Raw genomic sequence first — 20,834 nt, 5'->3', positions numbered from 1 at the left:
AAATAAAGGGATCCAGGGATTTTTTGATACAGAACAGTTCATATTTTCCAAAACATTTTACTGTTGCTCTATCTATGCTTAAAAAGAAATATAATGAAACCACATCAGTGCCAGCAACTCAGAACAGATGCATTTTGTGAAACCTGTATCTGGGATGTCTCATTATCCTATGGTGGGAATATTTTTTTCAATTCGTTAACTCCTTTAATATATAAACAGGGAAGACAGCTATGTTCACCACACATACTCGTATAAATGTATTAGAAATAGATACGTAGTTGAATAATGTTTGCATTAGACAAATATATGTAGAATTCTAAGTGTTTATTGCTAAGACATATATTTTCTTTTTTGTTTATTGTATTTCTTTCACTTTTGTGTTAAAGCACTTTTTATGTGTGGGGTTTCTTTTGACAATGTACATATCAGCAACTCTATTTGTGACAAAATCACAAAATAATGGTGGTTTTAAACATTTTCAATATGGAGATTAACAACACAATAACACTTTACAAACTTATTAATATTCCAGTATGCTATATAACTATAAAACAAGCCCCAAATATATGAATCAGCATTCACTTTCTAATACTAGATTTTTAACATACCAAAAGTTAAATCCATTTCTTATTGAATTTCCTCTGTAGCATCCAATAAATATATAACTAAACTTTTTTATTTAATTGCATAATAGACTGATAAATACACATTTAACACTTTTTAAAGCTCTTTGTTAATGCAAGATAATCCAAATCTTTATTTCAAGTTTCTTGCAAGTTTCCAATATCTAATAGTAACACTTAATCTGCATAAAAATTAACTGTAGATTTGAGAATTTCCAAATCCAAACCCTTTCCAATAATGATGCAATTTAGGAATCTGAGGTATAGGTGTCACACCAGGATCAACGTGTTAACTAAACCAAAGTTTTAGGCAATGGTTAAAATACAGATTAATAAAGTGATATTGAACAAAAATGTTTAACACCATTTTTTGCCCAAGAACTTCAGTTCTTTTCAGACTGGGATTTGTTAGCAACTTTAATGCAAAAAAAAAAAAAACGTTGTTTATATCAATTCTTCCTTTAAAAAATTATTCCAAAACTGTGTCTAGGTCATTGTACCCCTGATTAATTTTAGATTTAGCTACTGCCTTTTATGTTTAGTATAATTTTCTTGTTTAATTGTGATTTCTTCAACATCATTTTGACAGATTAAAAACAAAATTTAAATAAACATTTTAGTGCTATTACTTCTGTGCAATAGCAATGGCACTTAGACTTATATACCACTTCACAGTGCTTTTACAGCCCTCTCTAAGCCGTTTATAGAGTCAGCATATTGCCCCCAACAATCTGGGTCTTCATTTTATCAATCTTGGAAGGATGGAAAGCTGAGTCAACCTTGAGCCGGTTAGGATCGAATGTCTGGCAGTCGGCAGAATTAGCCTGCAATACTGCATTCTGACCACTAGGCCACCATGGCTCTATAAAATCTCCTGTTTGTATATGATACACCATTACTATCAGCAGAAATATGAATATTTGAGGGTGAAGGTCCGTTCTCCATGCTTATGGTTTGGTTTCCAAACATTTCGTTACCAGGCTGGGTAACATCTTGGACTTGGTTCCATATTAAAAAAAAGAAAAGAAAAGATTATGCCATTTGATCACTGAAATGCTTTTTCTAGCCTTTATACTCAAACACTACAGTTGCAACAAGCAGACATTTGCAATTTTAAAAAATCCATTATTGATATTTTCAGAGCAAAATGCTTACATCCATTAGCTCAAACTATGTTTTAAAGAAGTATTACCTCTTGTAATATTTATTGATACTTTTTAAATCAAGGGTCTTCAAATTTGGCCCTTTTATGACTTATCAATTTCAACTCCCAGAATTCCTCAGCCAGCATGCCTGGCTGAGGAATTCTGGGAGTTGAAATATACAAGTCATAAAAGGGCCAAGTTTGAAGACCCCTGTTCTAAATAATATGCATAAAAACAGTTTTAATGTTATTAAAAGGACCAATAGTGGATTCTTTGGAGAGCAGTGTAATAAGGTAAGAAAAAAAGAACAGCATTTGTCTGTTCTAGCATCTGACAAAGATTTATTTTAGTAGATACTGTCTCCTAAAGCAAAGTCCACAGTACATTCTCCTAGCCTATCTGCCTGTGAAACCAGAACCTTGCACAGTTTTGCTGACTGCAACATTTCTTTTACAAATGGCTTAGCCTGTTTTTCTTCAAGATAAAGGTCAAAGAGAAAATTCATTTAACAGAACTCTAGATCATACAAAACAATACAGAACAAGCACATGGATAAAAAAAATTCAAATATGCTATGGCAGGACAAACGTCAGAGTTTCATATATCTTTATGATGCAAATTGTACTTAATATATACAGAAAGCTCTGAATAACTGGTCTGATCATGTGCTCTTGGAAATCGTCCTTGCATATAACAACATTAACTAAAAATCTTGGATTGGTCTGTATTTTCCTGTAAGAGTGATAGTAAGAAAGTCCCATGTTTTCAGGCAACATACATTAAAGAACATGATATATCTGATCAAAGAATATAAAGAGAAGGAAAAAATGAAAGAATATGAAATATTTTTATTAAATAAGGAGTAAGAAAGATAATAAGGATAAATAATAATGCCACAGCCATATTACTTACACATAGACATTAGACAGCAGCATGAGAATTAGGTGCTCAGTAGCGTGATGCCCTGAGGGGGGAAAAACTGTCCCTGTGTCTAGTTGTTTTGGCCTGCAATGCCCTGTAGTGCCATTCCAAGAGGAGGAATTGAAACAGTTTATGTCCAGGATGTGAGGGATCTGCAAATATCTTCTCAGCCCTCGTGCAATATACTGGTCTTCTATGGAAGGCCGCCTGGTTGCAATTGTTCTTTCTGCAGTCTGAACTATCCGTTGAAGTCTGTACCTGTCCTGTTTGGTTGCTGTACCAAACCAGACGGTTACAGACATACATATGACAGATTCAATAATTCCTCTGTAAAACTGTATCAACAGCTCCAGGGACAGTCTGAACTTCCTGAGTTGATGCAAGAAGAACATTCTTTGTTGTGCCTTTTTAATGATGGTTCTAATGTTAAGTGTCCATTTCAGAGATGACAGAAATCAAAAATCTGAAGGACTCTACTGTGCTACTGAATACAGTAAGAGATTGTAAAATAGAAGGGCTCCTCCTAAAGTCCACTCTCATCTCTACAGTTTTAAGTGTATGCAGCTTCAGATAGTTACGGCTGCATCTCAGGGCCACTTGTTAAACTTCCCGTCTACAAGGATTCCTGCACAAGCTGCCACATAGGAAGTCTTAGCTTTGCTGCAGCAATGAAGATCATTCAGCACTGCTACAGCATGGCCTGAGCGAGAGCTTCTGGGAGAAGCACCTTTTGCTTAGGACTTTCCCAGTCTTGCAGCTAACTTCTCTACATTGGGCCTAGCTAGCACACCAGGATGCGTCATGCTGAAACCGCACCCATCCCATTGCTGGCAATGGAGAAAAAGCTGCGATAAGTTGCAACAAGTCACATGATGTTGCGAGTTTGACACCCCTGCTATAGACAAAGGAATCACACCACAGGCCTGCTCCATACTGAATGATGGCTCCTAACAGACCCCATAAGCCCACCTTCCTCCTCAAAAGTTTTAATTAATATCTGCTGGGTTTCAGGCCATACAAGGTTCATGACAATTATTACATTTATAAAAATTTCAATTTTAAAATTAATAGTACAAACAGTCCCTTATTTACAAACTTGTGAGTTATGAACTTTCACTGATATGAACAAACCAATTTGCAACTCCAGCCTAGAAGATCCTGGAAGGCGGGAAAAGACAGAAAAGGATTAGTTTACAATGCATTGCATACGAATGCTTGGCAGCACCATTATGCTTTGGGAAGCGGAGTGTGTGCCATTTTGCTTGCTATCCATTCCTATCTGTTTGCTGATCTCGTAGTGTTTAATTTGCGATAATCTTTTTTTGTGTAGTGATTGTGAATTATAGTATGTCTGGAATTAAATGTAAGCACCACCTATGTGAGGAAAAAACTGTACTGTGCATATTTTTTATACTTAGTTGGACAAACAAAATGTGACTTACAAACAGCCTCTCAGAATGTAAGCTGTTCATAAGTAAAGGACTGTCCATAATTAAAATTTAAATAAGTTCAAAATATATCCACAGAAGAAAGACAGAAGAGGGAGAAGAGGGGGCTTCAGTACCTAAATATTTTTTGTGTGTAATGTTTTATTTTTAAGTTTTCTTACATTGAAATAACATTTTAAACAATAAACAATTTTAAGTGCTTACAAATTATCAATCACTATTACCACTGACTAGTGACTAGCAAATTATATTTTAATTTGTAAGTACTATATCTAGAGCTTGTTTGGGGTAGTGATTAAGGCAGCAGTCTAGAAACTGACAGATTATGAGTTATAGTTCTACCTTAGATATAAAACCAAGTAATTTTGAGACAGCTATTCTCTCTCAACCAGAGAAAAAAGGCAATGACAAACCACTTCTGAAAAATGCAGCGAGGAATCACTAGAAATCAAAACTGGCTTGAAAGCACAGCTTTTAAGTGAGTGTATACGTGATATGCTATTATATTTTCTAGTTTCTACATTTTAACTAAGAAGTATGTAAACATTTTAACATGTTAACTTGTATTTGCAATTTACTCATACACAAACACTTTTTTCCCACATACAGCTTGTCTGACATTAGAAGGAATTGCTTACTAATCAGAGTGAAGTTTTGAACATACGATTGGGAGCAGTTCTTTCTTCACTTTGTCCAAAACTCAGATATGCAGTTCATTCTAGTTTCTAAAGGCCCATATTTAGTATTTAGACATTTATTCTACTGAAACAGGCAAAGTATGTACAGAGACTGGCAATTAAGGCTGCCCAATGCTAGCAGTCTGTAGAATTCCACCCTGACCTCTGCTAATCAAGCGCATGAGCATTTTTACTCCCTTTAGGGGCCCGAAACGTGACTTGTGGATGTCATCAGCTGAGAGTGGATTAACACAATTGCTCAGGCTCCACTGTGCCAGAAGATGAGCCCAAATATAGATAAACAAATGCATATTTTATTTTATCTTCTGATTTCTAGTTTACAATGACAACATTGATAAACAAAGTTCACAAAATGCTAATTATGGCATATTGACATCTAGCACATTCATGAACAAACAAAAATATGAACATTTATCTCTCACAAGAAGACTCTTGAAATAGTTAATGAATATGTACTTTTCAAGGAATAAAAAGGTGAAAGAATAATATCCATTGGTGTTTTCACAATTTTTCAACCTCTTTTATGTCATTTGTGCTTTGTACTCATAGTTTTTTTTAATCACAATTTTTTTTAAATTCAGGGATTATTGCTTTTCAGGGAACCTATACACCTTCAGATGTACTACATTACAACCACTGGCTTCAGGAAAAAATGATAACATATTATACTTATTAAATTAAAAAAAAAGTAGATCACTTTGGTCTAGTGCAGTGATGGCGAACCTTTTAGAGACCAAGTGCCCAAACTGCAACCCAAAACCTATTTATGCATCGTCGGGTGCCGGGTGGGTGTGGCCCATTGGGTGGATGTGCCCATTGGGTGGGCGTGGCTGCAGTGGTAACAGCAGACTAGGTGGGACTAAAAAGTTCAATCAATCAATTCCAACTTTGCAAGATCTTTTTTTCCCCCCGCAAGAAGTTGAAATTGACTGATTGATTGAACCTTTTTTTTATACGCAGCGGCGGAGGCCTAAAGCGAAAAGGTTTTATAAAACTCAGATGAAGGCCTAGAACTGGGGCAATGGTGCACGTGCCCACAGAGAGGGCTCTGAGTGCCGCCTCTGGCACCCGTGCCACAGGTTTGCCATCACTGGTCTAGTGGTTAAGGTACCAAGCTAGAAGCCAGGAGATTATGAATTCTACTTCCATACTTAGGCATGAAAACTGGCTGGATGATTTTGGGCCAGTCACTCTTTCTCAGCCTAATTCACCTCGCAGGGTTGTTGTAGTGAGGAAAATAGGAGGAGGAAGGAGTATTGTGTGTATTCACTGCCTTGATTTACAAAAATAATAAAGATGGGAAATAGACAGACAGACAGACAGACAGACAGATAGACATAAACAGATAAATAGATAAATTGTGCGGGTGTGCATGAGAGAGAGAGAAAAAAAGACCGAGAGGAATGGGAGAGAGAGATTCATTATGTACAAAATAGGCATACTAAATCTTTCGTATTTTGAAAGTACGTGGAAAAAGATATTGTATTTTTGACTGTTCTAGTACTGCAGTGCTGAATCATGCTTATTTCTCTCTTGGTCTCTCAAGAACCATCTGTTGCCTGTGAGGGACTCACTCATTATCAGAGGTTCTCTAACATGAACGTTATGAGTCTTCTAATGCAGGACTTTTCAACCAGTGGTACAGGTACATTGGCACCTGGCAGGTGGTACGCGACCATCCTAGAAAAGTGGTAGTGGGGGGAGGGGAATGAACTGAACCGGTGGCAGCACCACACAAGCCTGAGCGAGAGATAGCTGGAGCTGCAGGGCTGTCAGGGCTCAGTGGAAGCGCCAGGATCAGCACAAGTCTCCAGCAGGAGCTCAGCGCTGATCCTGGCACTTCTGCTGAGCCCAGAAGAAGCGTCGATCAGCTGGAATGTTGCAGCATCTTCAGGGTCTTGTGATTTACATTCAGATGCTTGGCAAATGATTCATATTTATGACGGTCACAGTGTCCCAGGGTCATGTGAAGTGATCAAAACCTGCTGCAGACGGGGTGGGGGGATAAAAACCAAACAACCCCCCACTCCACCCCCGCTGCCAATCCTCAACAGAAATGCTCACAACAATGAAAACCTCGGACAGGAAGAAGAGCGTGGCCGGGCAGGCAGATAGGTGTCTTGCTCGGCTGTAACTTGGGGGGCACTTTTTCAGTGCCATTGTAACTTCGAACAGTAACTAAGCGAACTGTTGTAAGTCGAGGACTACCTGTACTTTATCACTTTTTTCCTTTTTTTTTGGTCATCAAGTTTTTGACACCTTGCTATGTGACTGGTGGTACTTGGATGTTGCCATATCCTAAAAGTGGTACAATGGGTGAAAAGGTTGAAAAGCCCTGTTCTAATGATTGTGGCAAGAGATATTAACAACAGTCCCTAATAAGACAGAGACTAGTTTGAAAACAAAAGCAAAATTTGGGCCTGCAGACAACTGCTGCTGTTCATGGCTTGCAAAGACGTGTAAAGCAGCCCTGTGTGAACAGAGAGACTCTGAATCCAGTTATGAAAGAAGCACAGAGCACTGGAGAATGAAGAGGCAAGAAAGCCAAACACTATTTAAAACATTTAAACCATCAAGACACAGGAACCAACCATCTTTGGATGGGCACCTGGAAGCCAGATTTCTGTTGAAAACCGGCAGCAGAATTTTCAACTATTTGATCTTGAAACATATACTACTATAATCCCTAGATCAGTGTTTCTCAACCTTGACAATTTTAAGGCATGTGGACTTCAACTCCCAGAATTCCACAGCCAGCAATGCTGGCTGTGGAATTCTGGGAGTTGAAGTCCACATGCCTTAAAATTGTCAAGGTTGAGAAACACTGCCCTAGATCATGCTTAACAATAATAAAAAACCCAATGTAATTACAAATAAGAAACCTTTTATTTTAATAATGAAAAAGAAATCTCATCAAACTCCCCCTGAAAACAAAGAAAAAAGCAAACAAAAAACAAAAAACAACTTTGCCACAGCCACATGGCATGGCATATATCCCCCAATACCTTGCAGCATATCCTAATATAGCCCTTGGGCTACAAAAACTGTTAGGTGTAGCACTTAGTCACCAAAAGATTCTTCTCTACTTATATAACAATGAAGCTAGAAACAAGGAAAGGATTTTAGAATGGTAAGAGCAAAGGAGAAAACATTCTGAAAACTACTTGACCTAAAGTTGATTGATTGATTGAATGATTATGTGTCATCAAGATGGTGTTGCCTCTTAGCAATCACATAGAGAGACCTGTCCCCAATTTGGCCCTTCAGGTCTTCCAAGGGTATCCCCTTTGCCACTGTTACTGAGTTTATACCACTTTCTGCTGTTTGTCTTCTTCTCCTTCTATCTTTCCCTGCATTACAGACTTCTCCAGAGACTATAGGTTGTCCTATTATTTATTGACTCAATGAATGTATAAGGTTGCCCAACTCAAACAATGTGACTCTGGATGGTATACAGCAGAAAACAAACAATAAAGCAAAGCACATAGCTACTGGCCTAGGAATCAGGAGACAGCAAGTTCTAGGTCTGCTTTAGACAAAACTGTTCCACTTCTTCCCCCAAATCTGCTCCATCCCTTAACATTGCTCAACATTCCTCTTCCCAGTTTTATTGCTTGCAAAGTGCAAAATAAAATGGCTTCATTTAAATGCATTATTTTGCACTTAAATACAATACAATATACAGTATAGACTACATTGGAATTTGGCCCATAGCTTCACAACAGTAAAGAACAAGTGCTACATTACAATTAAGAACTACCTACAGCATCCAAACACATATTTGCATAATTTGACCTAGATGTTCCCAAGAAAACAGTCATGGAAATTATTTACATATTTTTAATTATACTTTTTCTTTATAAAATGTTACATTTTGTTATATGACAAATCTCTCCAGATTACATATTTTAAATTAAACGCTGACTTTAATAAGAATTATTATTTTATTATTAAAATTATTTATTATTATTTAATCATTTAATAAGAAAAAGAATTAAAGTTAGCCCGTAAATTTTTAAAATCCTAAGACCTTTTATCAGATGCATTGAGACAAAGCTGGTTTTTTTACATAAAAGAACAACTTAGATCTGTTTCTAAAGCCTGAATTATGAATATTTAATTGTCAAAACTGCAAACAGAATATTTAAATCATAGCACCCTATTAAATTTAATGGAAGAATTAAAGCCTTTGATTTAATCTTCTACAGAAAACAATAGGAATTTATGACTTGCTTAACTCTAGCAACCTATAATCCTGTTTGTTTTGTGTCTTTGGACAAGTATAAATAGCCCATCTAGAGGTATCTATATTCAATACTGTACATTTCCAGGATAAATTCCATTAAACCAATTGATTTATCTCTGAGAAGACTGATCTAATAAAGGTAGTCCTTGACTTACAGCCATCAATTTAACAGCCATTTGAAGTTACAACAGCACAGAAAAAAGCGACAGGACCAGTCCTCACACTTACAACGGTTGCAGCATCCCCACAGTCCTATGATCAAAATTTGGGTGCTTGGCACCCGGCATGTATTTACATCATCCCAAAGTCATGTGGTTGCCATATGTGATCTTTCCAGCAGGTTTCCGACAATGGGTGGAGCCAGATTCACTTAATGTCCATGTGATTAACTTAATAACTGAGGTAATTCGCTTAACAACTATGATAAAAAGGTCAGTAAACCAGGAGCAACTCACTTAGCCCTGCAACCCACTTAGCATCAGAAATTTTAATTTCAAATACCATTGTGACTCGAAGACTACATCTATTGCAATGTCACTAAGCCGTTAAAACATTATATTTAACTATTTTCTCCTCAAAGTTGCTTTGTAGAATAACATAGACTCTTACTCCTTGCTTTATATCATTACATCCTCACCCAAACAGGTCTAGTACAGTAGTCAAAAAAGGTTTTCTGTTGATGTAGTTTAGTGAAACTTAATCCTTACAAAATGTGTTCAGGATAAGTAACCTGTAATTGTTGTTAAACCAAAGAAGGTTAAAATGTAAAATATTGCCTAGAGGAAACACAAAGGTGTACTTAACCAGAAATAAATTCCATTGCCGTGAGAGCTGAAATCTGCTACAATTATAAAAATGAGCTCTGTTAAGCTAAGGCTGCATTCATAGGATGCCTGGATGCAAAATGGTGTAAGGGGTCCCTTTAACACTGAACAGGAAGTACAGCTTGTATGAAAATCAACTGTTGAAACTTCTTGTCCTGCATAATTATTAAATATGTAGAAACATTAATTTTCCTGTGTCTGCCCATCCTCTTCACACAAGGTTCAACTGCAGAGGATTTTTCACTGCCAATACATATCCAGGAACATCAGGAGTGGGATCTACAATGGAGCCCCTTTTATCTATGTGGCATCATTCCAGTGGGTTTCTTCTAGACACACTTGCTATTTACACAAATACAGGTCATATAACATGTAGACCTATAAATTAGATGAAAACAAAAATAATAGGAAATTCAAAGAACATATTAACCACATCAACTAACTGCGTGCTATGATTCCCCATCACCATCATAAATATCCATTACGCAAATCTATATTTGTAAAGTCATAAGATTTCTCTTTCCATAGAAGGTGAAGACAATATTTCTTCCTTGTTTCTAGATACAGGTAGTCCTCGACTTACAACTGTTCATTTAGTTACAACAGCACTGAAAAAACTGACTTATGACTGTTTTCACACTTATGACCATTGCAGCATCCCCATGGTCATGTGATCAAAATTCAGATGCCTGGCAACAGACTCATGTTTATGACAATTGCAGTGTCCCTGGGTCATGTGACCACCTTCTGCAGTCTTCTGACAAGCAAAATCAATGGGGAAGCCAGATTCACTTAACAACCGTGTTACTAACTTAACAACTGCAGTGATTCACTAACAACTGTGGGAAGAAAACTCATAATATGGGGCAAAATTAACTTAACAACTGTCTCACTTAACAACAGAAATTTTGGACTCAATTATGGTTATAAGTTGAGAACTACCTATAAAGAAAAATAACAGTGATATTTTTACTAACAAAGCAATAGAGTGTAAGTTCTGTTCTTTGTGCCATAGAACATTTGATACAGTACCCAATCAACTGAAAAAGGTGCTCATATATCATATGCTACTATGGACTGCCAATAAGAGCTGTGTTGCTCATTGGACTCTCCATTAGAAAAGGACTACTGCTTTCCAAACTGATGCTTACATATATCCTATTTCTTTATTATCCCTTTCCTATTTCACCCTCTAATTGCCCCTTCTTCTTCTCATTACTGACCCTGAAAGAACTCCCCAAAAATTATTCTTGGAAAGAAGCAGACAGTTGAGAGAAAAGCAGAATCAAATATGTTGGGAGAATGTGTTGGATACTTCCAAAAGAAGTCAAATGTCAGAGTGATAAGATAAAAATTCAATGTAGTTTAACACTGAATAATGTTCAAAGCTGAAAATGGTTTAAGAAGGGCTACACTGTATACATGTGCAGGTAGTCCTTTAGTTACAATGGCAATGGGGACTGGGATTGCTGTCCCTGAATGATGCATGAGTGCATCGCTTAGTGATGGCAATCCTGGCATTCCCTGTTACAGTTGTTAACCAAATTCCACCAATCATCTATCTAGGCAGTCCTTCAGGTTGTGAAGTAGGATGCAAAGGCAGCCTTAGATAAGGACCAGATGGGTGCTACAGAAGGGGTGAAGGAGGCCCTGGGAGGCACAATGCAGGATATACACAAATTGGAGAGTGCTGCACTGCAGAGTGAACTTCAGGAGGGTATGAAAGAAGGTGTGGGGTACATGCATGTGTGTGAAAGAGGGTGTGGGATGCATGTATACAAGTGCATGGAGGTTGGGAAAACAGTGTGAGAGGTGCATGTATGTTTGTATGTAAACACAAGAAGACGCAGGGAAGGAGGGTGCTGGTGGGTCCATGTCTGTGTGTGAGCTCAAGGAGGCCAGGGAAGGAGGATGCTAGTGGGAGCATGCCTGTGTGCGAGCGCAGGAAAGTCCAGGGAAGGAGAGAGCTGGTGGATACATGTCTATGCACAAATGCAGGGAGGGTGGGGAAGGACAGGGCTGGTGGGTGTAAATAAGTGAAGGGGATGGTGTGTGTGAGTGAAGAAAGGTGGGAGGGAGGGGAGATTTACCCAAATGACTTGTCATTCCCCCCCCCCCCCGCCGTTGGCTTCCCCACTGACTTTACTTGAGGGAAGTCAGCAGAGGAGTTGGTGATCACGTGTCTGCCACAGCCAATATAAATGTGAGCCAGTTGCCAAGTGTCCAAATTTTGTTCACGTGACTTTGGGGCCATCAAAGTGATTGGAACTTTGAGAGCAGGCCACAAGTTTCTTTATAACTTTGAACAGTTGCTGAACAAAGAGCCATAACTCGAAGACTCCCTGTCTAGTATTTCTTTGGTCTCATTTTCATATCTAGTAAATTAGGTATGAGATGAGAGGTTTTACTAACAATACAAAAATCTGCAAAATCTGTTTACTAGTTCCCGAGGAACTAAAAATGCTCAGACAAAAATTTTACTTAACCAACAGTCCTCAAAAGCCCACAATATGTCAAAATGTTGGAATGCTGACGTTATATAATCTGAGTCAGGCATATTTCAGAGAATTGACTACGGTATATTTTTTATCAGAACCCTGGAATCAGAACCCTAAAGATGTCTAAATTCATTTCCTAATTATGTCAATTTTTTTCAATTCATCAGGATAATTATCTACAGGAATCAAATATTCCTCACTGAGCAAATGTAAATTAGCCAGATACATATATTTTTCTGCCTCTCCCTGCTACAGACTTCATCCGTACAATACCTCTTATGAAAAACACATTTAATATTCTCTAGAGTAGAAGCATATGGTACTTCAAGTGCAGAAAAATTCAACTACAAAAATTCAAACCACAGTCACTAAACAAACTGTTTTAAGTCGAGGAGTACAGTACTTGTACAATCTTTGCAGAGTCAGTGGTTGAAATTAATGGAATTAAAGTTAACACAAATTTTGTGCACAGCTTTTCACTTTGGAAACAAAATTCAACAACTTAGCTGTAGTAAGGGGGATACATAATTTGGTAATGGTACTTGGTATTATTATTACCTCAGAATAATTGTTGGTTGAAAATTGCATATGAGGCAGCAATATGATGTTATTGCAAAAGACCAAACAAAGAAGCAACTACAGTTTTGGATCACATCAAGGGACATACATTTTCCAAAGCATAAGAAATGATAGTTATACTTTATTCGTTTTTGGTCAGATTTTTCTTCCAAGTTCTGGTCATTACACTAAGGATTCACTGAAAGGATTCTCCTATGAAGCCCTTATTATATCTGGGTTATTTGTCTACTATTGTCTTTGCCCATTCTATATTATCCATCAGATAATATAAACCCACCAAATAATGCCAATATATAGGAACCATAAAGTATATCTTCACTCTCTCAGCATCTGCCCTATGGAACAATCTCTTCTCCAGGCCCCCTCAACAACCCCAAATGTGACTGGCCCAATCCCTGTCAGCCTTTATGAAGGACCCGAAGACCGGACTTTTTTGTAGGTACTGTCTGAGGAAAGCAGATGAATCAGATATGTGTTGTGTGTCTGATCCCCTGCACAATATATTTTACCTTATTATTTATTATTTTACAACTTTCTATTAATGTCTATGGAGATTCTCAGGCATCCAGGTCATGGTTGTCCCAAAGTTGCTTTTTCAAAAGGCAACTGGACTTTGTTTTTTTCCTCGAAAATGGTTTGCTTCTCATTCAAGAAGCTTTTCCAGAACTGAAGAAGCTTCTTGGACGAGAAGGAAAACATCTTCAAGGAAAAAACAAAGTCCAGTTGCTTTTTCAAAAAGCACCTTTAGGACGACTTTCTATTAATTCTTTTCACTTTGCTAGCCACCCAAGGTCACATGGCAAGAGGACTGTCATATAAATCAGTTAAATAACTAACTAAACATGGAAAAAGTTTCACAAAGGACAATAAGGATACCAAGAGACTAGAAATGAAGTCCTGTGAATACTCATTGAAGAAGCTGGGATGTAGTAATTTTAACTTCGAAATGAGGGATATGATAATACCTTAAATAATGATATACAGTGGTACCTCAGTACTCAACTGCTTTGAAACTCATCGAATTTGGTACTCAACGCATTTTGACAAGAAAAATTTGTCCCAGTACTCATCATTTATTTGGTATTCAACACGCAAGCTAAAACTTTTCAATGTCGGCTGCCTGGTGACTCGCTACCCTTACCAGCCAAAGCAAAGGGTGACGCAATAATCACATGGTAGCTCTTGCCCCGTGCACATCCCCTTGCAGCCTTATCTTACCTTCTGTGGTTATTTTGTGTATTTGGGGGCTATTTTTCTCATCAGTATAGGTAAAGTTTTTATTTTATTTAATCTAAGTATTTATTAATTCTTAGGTTTATTTCTCATGTAACCATCCCTATCTTTTTACATATTGCCTTAAAAATGTGCCTTGTCATTGGTTTGGAATTTATTTGCATTGTTCTTTATGAGAAAAATTTGTTTAGTACCCTTTGTTTTTGGTACTTATCATACCTCCCAGAACCAATTAACAAGTACCCAGGTACAACTGTATAGAAGAAGGTCCACATGTTCTCTCTTGTTCCAAAATGTCAGACAAAGAATAATGGATTTAAGTTCTAGGAAAGCAGTTTTCCATTGAACATTAAGAAAAAAAATTCTATCACAGCAGTTTAGAACTAATTACCCACAAGATGCTGAGCTCTCTTTTGGATGTGTTCAACCAGCTGGGATGTTTTAATTTCCAACTTGATTATGATTCTATAAACTGTATAACAAAAATCAATACAATACAAGCTTTTAAGCATGAAAGTTAGCCAAAAAAACTATATTACGTTAAATATGTTCATTCTAATATTTTGAATAGCTAATTAACTATATATAATAGCAACAGCTCCACTGAATAGGAGTTCTCAAATTGTAGGTCATTGCTTCCAGGAGAAACATGAGAAATTTAGAAATGAGTTGCAAAATATTTTTAAAGCCACAGCAAGCTTATACCGTCAGAGTGACAAATAAAGCCTGGAGAAAGTTTTGACAGAGGGCTAAATCTGTGGATCTACTTAAGCCATCTGTCAAAAATATCTGTCAATCACAGCAGTACTGCAATTGGCAAATGGTTTCCCACCAGCTCATGATTTCTGGCATAACATTTATTTATTTATCAAATTTCTATACTGCCTATCACACTTACATGACATGATGTATAAGAATATATCTGCAGTCTCTGGAGTGTCTATATATACTTCTCTGTTATCAAAGTTCAATACTGCATTTTTAACATTATAAATTCCTAACCTTTCAAAATGGGTAAAAATATTAGGCAGTTAAGAGAGAAGCTAATCTACAGTAGCCCAGCTAAAAGTAAACCTGAGCATAAGGTATCTCATGAAAGTTACACATCTTTCAGTAAATGCTATATTTATTTCTTTCCCAGTTCTAACTAAATGAAATCCTTAACAGGGGTGACACAAATATACTTATTACTTTAGCACTGCAAAGTTTGAATATATCTGTTTTTTTAAAAATAGTCTCCATTTACACAATTGCAGAAAAAATATGAAAATTAGCTTACTAAATATTAATATCCTCATGTTTTGGATTTCCAGAAAATCCCACCAGACATTAATGTTTCATGTTAAGATGCTGTGTACTTTCATCTTTTAATGCATCTAGTATTTTTTAAATACTACCACCACTGCTACACAAAACTAAATATGTATTATTATATGCTTATTAAAAGATAAAGATGCTTGTGTCCAACAGCTTTCTGAATATGAAAATTTAATGATTGTAAAATTAAAGTGAAACAGTGTTTGCTTTTCCAAATATGAAACAGCAATAAACTGTCCCTAATGGTAGGTACCAAAAGGTTAAATGCAAAAATTATTTTATCCTGTCCACCTCTGTTATTTTTTTATTGCTTTAGCATAAATATACCACTATTTGTTTTATAAATGTCTGTATTCCTTTGAAACAATATTTATTTTCTATTCACATGATTTTACCAGGTATGAAGAGACATAAAAATACATTGGTTGTATAGCAACATAAGGAAATGCAGAACCACAGGTAGTGTTTATTATAAATTGGCAACTGAACTGATTTCATAGGTAGGATTTTTTTCCATTAAAATATAATGATTCCATTAAATATATCCAAGCATCAAATTTCCAATTTCAGTGCAAATATTTCTAGGCCTAACAAATTTCTTTGCTGGTTAGGTTTATGCCTCTCTTTACATTAAAAAATGTGGTTTCCTGTAGAGATACAGAATGAGCTATGCCCCACCACCTGCACAAAATAAACATCTATCACCTCAGACCATGTTTGTTTTATTTAATTATTGCTCAGCCCCTGTCTGGCAAACAGCCTACAGTAAATAAACACTAACTCCTTCCCCTATTAAGTAAGCAATTTTTCATCTCTTTCTCCAACCCTATTATGAATTAAAATTTAAGATTTGGAATTTTTTTTAAAAAAAACTGAGATAGAGCATCAGTGTAAACTGAAAACCTTTGTTTAGTATCATGGGAATAGGCTATATACCTACATGAAGCACACATAGTCATGGTTCATTGTTCAACAAGTAAACTATCACTGTCAGTGCTGAGTAATCCATTTAAAAAACTCTTAACAAAGACCAGTCTGCATTCAAAGTTTATATTTATTAATACAGAACCTAGCAAAATAAGAAGTTTTGTTACTATCTGCAAGTCTCAAGGTATTTGAACTAATCATGGAATTATAAAATGGCCAAGTTATTGTAACAATGCCCATACTTTGGCTGTAAGCATCAACAGGCCTATGTAATTTGATTTACGCTGAAACTGAACATGGTTGTACTAGTGAAACACCTTTACAAATTTAAGCTTTTCTTTTCCATATTGAAGAAATGTGTCTTTGTGATTTAGATAGATAAATCATTATTATAATTAAGAGACTGAAATAATTTTTGTCACTTATAAATTGTTTACTTACTCCCTATGTTTTAAAAGTACTCATTTTAGAGGAAGCATTTTTAAACTGTTATAGCAAATATTGATAATAGAATACTAAAGAATTTAGCATGACATGAAGATTCCTATAAATAAGAGCAAGCTACTTATAATTTACCCATATTGTTCCATGTGGTAGTACATATTATTGCAACAAAAGCCATTTAAAAAATCACTCCAAATTAACTTATATACATTAAATCAATCCTGAAATCCCCAGCCCCAACATTCACATACCAAATGTATTACTTATTTAATGTATTCTTTTATAAGAAATTTAATACTTTTTATTCCTTTAGTCCGAAATGTTCTATCATGTAAGATATCAAATTGGGTAGACAATTATTTTATTAGAGGAAGACTCTAATGAAGTCTTTATGATGACTCATTTTTTGTTATGTGTATTGTTTCATTTTACCCTTTCTTAATTATCTTAAATGACTGAAGAATCTATTATCAAAACTGGACAAAGTTCCTGTCTGGAAAAAAAAATCTAACAAAATAATCTCTTTACCATTTTGGCATGTAAATATACCAGACTATGATACCAAAATCATTGTATAATATCTTTGTCCTTTGGATTAAGTCTAGGTTGTACCACTGTACCTTTCCTTCCTTGAATTGGCAATTTAAAAAAAAAGAATCATATGACGCAAAAAATGAATTAAGGGGATTTGCTAATCTTGTTGCTGATGAATGACAGTAGACTCAATATCAAATAACTTTACATTTCAGATTTGCAAAACAAATCCTACCAGGATACCAGTTTTGATGAGAACACTCATTTCATTTATCTCTATTAACCATGCAAATGAGATTTTCTGTTAGATCAGTGGTTCTCAACCTGTGGGTCGGGACCCCATTTGGGGTTGAATGACCATTTCACGGGGGTCGCCAAACAACGCAGTCCACCATTTTCCCCCCCTTTTCCTTAGCTGTGCTACTCCCTTTTATTCTATTGGCTTTTGAAAGCCAATAGAATAGACTCTCTTGAATAGAGTCTAATTCTATTGGCTTTCAAAAGCCAATAGGAATTGTCCAGGCTGTCTCTGCCCTGCTGAGCCCGCCAAAAGTCCCATTCTGCAAACGGTGCTGCACCAGTTGAGTAGTCCTCGACTTATGACTTTCTCTCATATTGTTGCTTTGTTTTCATTCATAATAAGCCTCTGATCAGTGTAGTCATGATGAACTTTGTGCAGAATGTCAAGGTAGTGAAAGGATTCATGTCTTTTTTATTTTCAATGGAATAATAAAATGCAGTACCAAAACCTGTATCTTTTTACATTAAACGAAAGGGAATAGTAAAATGTTAACTAACAGGTACTTGTCATAAGCATGTTTTGTTTTCTCCTAAGAAATACTATTTGTTACAATCCAGGAAAGTTACGATTCTTTGGGTAGAAAGCAGCATTTTCTTCCAATTTAAAGGCTCCATAGTGATGTATAGTCTCCACAGTTTCCCAAATTGCCTTTTTAGGTGATGATATTTTTCTTATCCTCATCTGGCCTTTTGGCTGCCCCACTCTCACCGGCAAGGAAGAGATAGTTGGGAGCAGCTGGGCAAGAAAGCAATGCTACAGGCACAATTTGAGTGAAAGGTGTATTACTCTGTCTAGTTCAGCAACTCAGCTGGCAACTGCCTAATGCTTTCAGAGACTTCCCACCAACGTCTGTCTCCCAACCATTAGCAACATTCCCATTTACCAATAACGTTACAGAAATATAACGATAATAATAGTGCTTGCTCCTTTCTCAATTTGCCATAAAACACATTCCACATATCCTTCTCTTCCCACCCCTAATCTCGGCTTTCAGAGCTGGCCGCGGTGGGAAGTACTGTCAAATTACAAACAGAGCAGACAAAAGGCTGCGATTGTGTGTGCGTACGTGTGTGTGTGTGTTTGTGTTTGGGGGAGTGTCTGGATCTTGGAGCACAGCGGTACGGACGGGAAAGGGAGAAAGACGATAAAACGGAGGGGTGGGAGGAAGAAGGCAAAGGTAGAAAGGTAGAAAGGGAAGCGAAGCGGAGGGCGAGATTCGAAACCGGAATGGAACTTGACAGGAGGGAGGGCAGCGGAAGGGCAGACGGGAGGAGGAGGAGGAGGAGGAGGAGGAGGAGGCAGACAGGGCAGAAAAAAGGAAAAGATATCTGGAATGACGGGGCAGAAGAAGCGACCTCCTCTCGGCGCTCCGTGGCAGGGCATTCACTCACCCACTTGCAGCACGTTATCCACGGCGCCGGTCTCCAGGAGGCGGATGCCTCTGCGGAACGGGAGCCCCTCGGAGATGGCGGCGCTGGCGGCGGCCGGCAGAGGGGCCGGACCGGACGCACCCGAGGGAATAGCTGGACCAGGGACGGCGGCCGAGGTCTCCTCTCCTCCGACGGTCGTCCCGCCGTTGCCCGCCGCTGCTGAGGCACTGCCGGATGCCCCGTTGCAGCTGGGTCGCCCGGGCTGAAAGCTGGAGTACATGCATATCTGACGCTCGCTGCGGGGGAAGCTCCAGTAGACGATGCGGCGCTGCACGGGCTCCGGGATGCGCTGGAAGCGGCCCTCTACCCGCTCGAAGGCCCAGCTGCCCGCCACACGCTTGGCTGCCGCGTCCAGCAGCGACTCGGGCTGCAGCAGCGGCAGCAGCGCCCCCTCCGGCCCGCAGCCAGGCCCCGTGCCCGGCCCGCCCGGGGGGCAGCAGCCGCGCGTCCCGCCGCCGCCGCAGCCACCGCCCGCCGCAGCCACCGCCGCCGCTGCCGTTCCGACGGGACCTCCCGGGCAGCCTCCGGATCGGGGCAGCGTCGCCGCCCCCACCACCCGCGAGCACAGGCGCTTGGGGCCCGGCGACCCCGCGGCGGGCAGCGGCGGTCGGAGTAGCTCCTCTCCCTCGCCTCCCTCCGCCATGGCTGCGTCCGACCCACTGAGTTCCAGCCGGTGCCTGCCTGCCTGCCTGCCGCCCGCCTGCGAACGCGGGGGGCGGGGGGCGGTAGAGGGAGGAGACTGCGGCGGGGAAGCGAAGGGAGGGAGGGTGGACGGGCACCCCGGTGTGGGCAGCTGACCCAGAGACCTGCGGCGGGAGGGAGGGAGGTGGGTCACGTGGCCGCTGCCTCTACCATCTAGCCCCCTTCCCGAACAATTATTCTCTCCTGTCTGCAACCTGCGTAGGTGCGAGGGGGGGGTGTCTATTCACGAATTGACTTCTTCCCCCCTCCCGCACTCTCACACAGCGCTTCCCCTTCTTAATCTGACCGAGATTTCCTCTCCCGAGTATTCCTTTTGCGTTGAATGACCGCAAAGGGGGAGAAGAAGGAATGCTTTTGTTCGTATTCAGGGAAGCAAGATTGCCGCGGGGGACAATGTTCACGGGAATTACTTCGCGGCGCGCCAAGAGCTCTGCTCCGGAATCTGCTCGCCGCGGTCCTTCGTGGGCTGCGTCCTGATTGGAAATAAAAGTCGGATTCAAACGGCATGCCCGGCTCCAGCAGCGACTTTTCTCGGGAGATTACTGGCTTGACGGGTCTCTCACCTAGGATTAAGCCGCACTTCAAAGGCTGGTGGACGCGCTTGAACTTTCCACCACCTCCTGCTTTAGAAACAAGGCATCGAATAGGGAAGCGTCTCCCGTCGTACCAACGCGGATTTGCCTTCTCTATTCACACCACGCAAAATCAGTTTTTGTGACTTCTCACAACATAGTATTAATATTCTTTTAACCAGTAATCATACTGAAGTCTTAACACGGAGAAAGTGCCTTCTCGAAAAGCAAGAACTCCATAGGGCCCCCTGTTGTAAATACAGTTAAATACCCGGCCGTTTTTCCAGAAATCCACAAAGCAAGCAAGCACTATTTCTATTTACATAAATAAATGTCCTTCGAAGGATCTCTTCAATGATTTCCATCCCAAATATATCTCTTGAAACGTGAAG

The 20,834-nt window shown here is 38.9% G+C and overlaps 1 protein-coding gene across 1 annotated transcript in view; it reads right to left on the bottom strand.

The window, feature by feature from the left end:
* The window catches only part of ZSWIM5 (zinc finger SWIM-type containing 5), a 128,733-nt gene extending 108,775 nt beyond the window's left edge, over positions 1-19,958 (bottom strand). Inside the window, exon 1 of the mRNA XM_039349609.1 lies at positions 19,130-19,958. Coding sequence (XP_039205543.1) covers positions 19,130-19,811 — 682 coding nt within the window. The 5' untranslated portion in view covers positions 19,812-19,958. The remainder of the gene's footprint in view (positions 1-19,129) is intronic.
* Positions 19,959-20,834: the final 876 nt, after the last annotated feature.

This window comes from Crotalus tigris, unplaced genomic scaffold (genome assembly GCF_016545835.1).
Source record: "Crotalus tigris isolate CLP2741 ecotype Arizona unplaced genomic scaffold, ASM1654583v1 scf7180000018299.754606, whole genome shotgun sequence".
Classification (NCBI taxonomy): Eukaryota; Metazoa; Chordata; class Lepidosauria; order Squamata; family Viperidae; genus Crotalus; species Crotalus tigris.
The sequence above is the reverse complement of the archived record's forward strand: the minus strand, read 5'-3'. Positions and strand labels throughout refer to the sequence as shown.